The sequence below is a fragment of the Nematolebias whitei genome, chromosome 12 (genome assembly GCF_014905685.2).
Source record: "Nematolebias whitei isolate Nwh7 chromosome 12, NemWhi1, whole genome shotgun sequence".
In the NCBI taxonomy this organism is placed as follows: domain Eukaryota; kingdom Metazoa; phylum Chordata; class Actinopteri; order Cyprinodontiformes; family Rivulidae; genus Nematolebias; species Nematolebias whitei.
Genome location: NC_056509.1, coordinates 34,517,178 through 34,519,554, shown reverse-complemented (window position 1 = coordinate 34,519,554; position 2,377 = coordinate 34,517,178). Strand labels below are relative to the sequence as shown.

At 41.9% G+C, this 2,377-nt stretch overlaps 1 protein-coding gene across 1 annotated transcript in view; it reads left to right on the top strand.

The window, feature by feature from the left end:
* usta (uronyl 2-sulfotransferase a) overlaps positions 1-995 on the top strand; it is an 82,688-nt gene extending 81,693 nt beyond the window's left edge. The window contains exons 6-8 of the mRNA XM_037685476.1: positions 249-346; positions 425-582; positions 702-995. Of these exons, the coding sequence (XP_037541404.1) occupies positions 249-346; positions 425-582; positions 702-994 (549 nt within the window). The 3' untranslated portion in view covers position 995. The remainder of the gene's footprint in view (positions 1-248; positions 347-424; positions 583-701) is intronic.
* Positions 996-2,377: the final 1,382 nt, after the last annotated feature.

Below are 2,377 nucleotides of genomic sequence, written 5' to 3'. Positions count from 1 at the left end.
AACACAAGAGTCAGGGTGGCTTCTGGGTAATACCAGATGGCTAGGCCTCAGACCGACGAAGCCTCTTGGATGAGGGGCGAAACGTTTCTTTTTAACAAAAAAACGAAGTCCAGATGACATGATTCAACCTTTTTTGAAGTCATTAGAATGTGTTTGAGGGCTGAACAAGAATTAAACACCACCCAAAAAAAAAAAAAAAAAAAATGCTGCAAAACTAAAATCATTGTTTTCTGTTTATTTACTTTCAGGACATAAATGTGTGCATTTTAGAGAATTATCCTGAGTGCTCCAACCCTCGGGTTTTCTACATCATCCCCTACTTCTGTGGACAACATCCTCAGTGCAGGCATGTCCAAGTTCAAGTAAAGCTGTTGATTCACTTGTCTCTTTTAGAAAAATCTCACAGTTTCTTTGTTTCTCTCAGGGAGCCTGGCGTTTGGGCTTTGGAGAGGGCCAAACAGAACGTTCAGGAGAATTACCTCCTTGTCGGCATCTTGGAGGAGCTGGAAGATGTTCTCCTCATGCTGGAGAGGCTTTTACCTCATTACTTCTCTGGAGTCCTCGACATCTATAAGAGCCCCGGTTGGTGCACTTAACAATTCACATTTAGTGGATTATTCTTTATGCAAAACAAGAAAAGAGTTGTGCTCAAGCTTTTGCCGACATATTCCTCTCTTTTTGTGTCCGCGTTTGTGTTGCAGAGTACAAAAAAGTGGGGAACCTGACCGGCACAGTCCGTAAACACACCCCATCCCTGGAGGCCCTGCAGATGCTGTACCACCGCATGCGCTACGAGTACGACTTCTACAACTTCATCCGGGACCAGTTCCACCTGATGAAGAAGAAAATTGGGCTGAAGTCAGCCTCTCAGCCTCCCGCTTACTCAACTGCTTTCTTGCGGGAATTGGCCCTCCGGACCCCGAAACCTCTGACTGAAAATGAGGAGCTGGAGTCAGACTTGGAGGATGCCAACAGCTGGCTGGTCCATCCCTGAGAGCTGCTTAAACACAGGGTGTAGCCAAAAAAAACTACAAGGATGTTTGGCTGAAACTGGCAGCTTGAGGCAGCCTTGTGGGGGCCGATGGCAGCGTCTCGTGTCTTTCGGATGCATTTTTGTGAGTCCAGTTTTCATTCTGCAGGCTCAACATGCGGGGCCTCAGAAATTCATGAACTTCAAGCTCTATTTAATTGCAGATCAAGGACGGATACTATTACGGTCAAGTTGCTTGACGTGGGTTTGAGCTTGTTGTAAGGTTTGCATGATGAATACTTCTGCTGTGATCTCCAGGAGAGATTGGAGCAAAAGCTGGACGGCTAAACACGTCGAGAAAGTAACGAGCTGCAGAGACGTTCAAACTTTCTGAAAGGGCTGCTGTCACAAAAACTGGTTTGGGACCCGAGTTTAAAAAGTGCCATAAGTACTGTGTGTATATTTGTAGTTCAAGCCTATTGGAAGTGCCAAACCTCGTTAAAGGGATAGCTCTGGTTTATTCTATTATTTTAAAGTGGGGTTAAGTAGAAAGGTCATGAATGATAAATATCTAACCTGTTACAGGAAGCTCTTTGAACAGCCTCAGTTTGGAGCAGCAGAGTTACGTTTTGACCAGATTCATAAGCTAATGTCTGATCTGAGTGGGTCAAAGACTAAAGTGGATCACTTCAATCTATTTTTTATAGTTATTGTCCTGGTGATATGTCACTATTTCATTTTACATTAAAGACCTAGCATTCCTTTATTGCTTACTGCCATGTCATAGTTTGAAACTAAATGAGAAGTGATCAATTTAACAGCTTTTTTGGTCAAACCTTGTAAATAACGTAATGCACAACCTCTTGACATGTGCAATCTCATGAGCTGGTGTTAGTCCTCGGTGTATCTGTTGGGGAAGACTCTCAGCTACTACCACACCAAATTTTAGCTCACTCTCTGTAAATGTAGCTGAATTATAGACATGTTGCTGTCGGCTAATGTTGATTAGTTGTTGTAGCCATCTTGAATTGCGATGATTCCAAAACAATATCAGTTGTAAATGTGGATCTACTGATTACTTTGTGAGAGTTTCATTAAAATACACCCACTGGTCCATGAGATATTTTGCTAACAGACAGACAAATTCACAGACACAGGCAAAAACATAATACCTCTCGTCTTGTGGAGCGAACAATATTTATTTATCTAGAATTCTATTTGCAGCTGCAGCACATCTGGCATAAATATTAGATCGCTTCTGCTGACAGACTCTTGTCATTTGAAACTAGCCGTGGTGTAAAGTTTTATAAAATAGCAACTGCATACTTGGATTATAATAGTTTTAGGATGTGTTTTATTTATTTTATTTGGAGATTAGCTTTTGCCTTGTCAATTCAAGCAAAATAA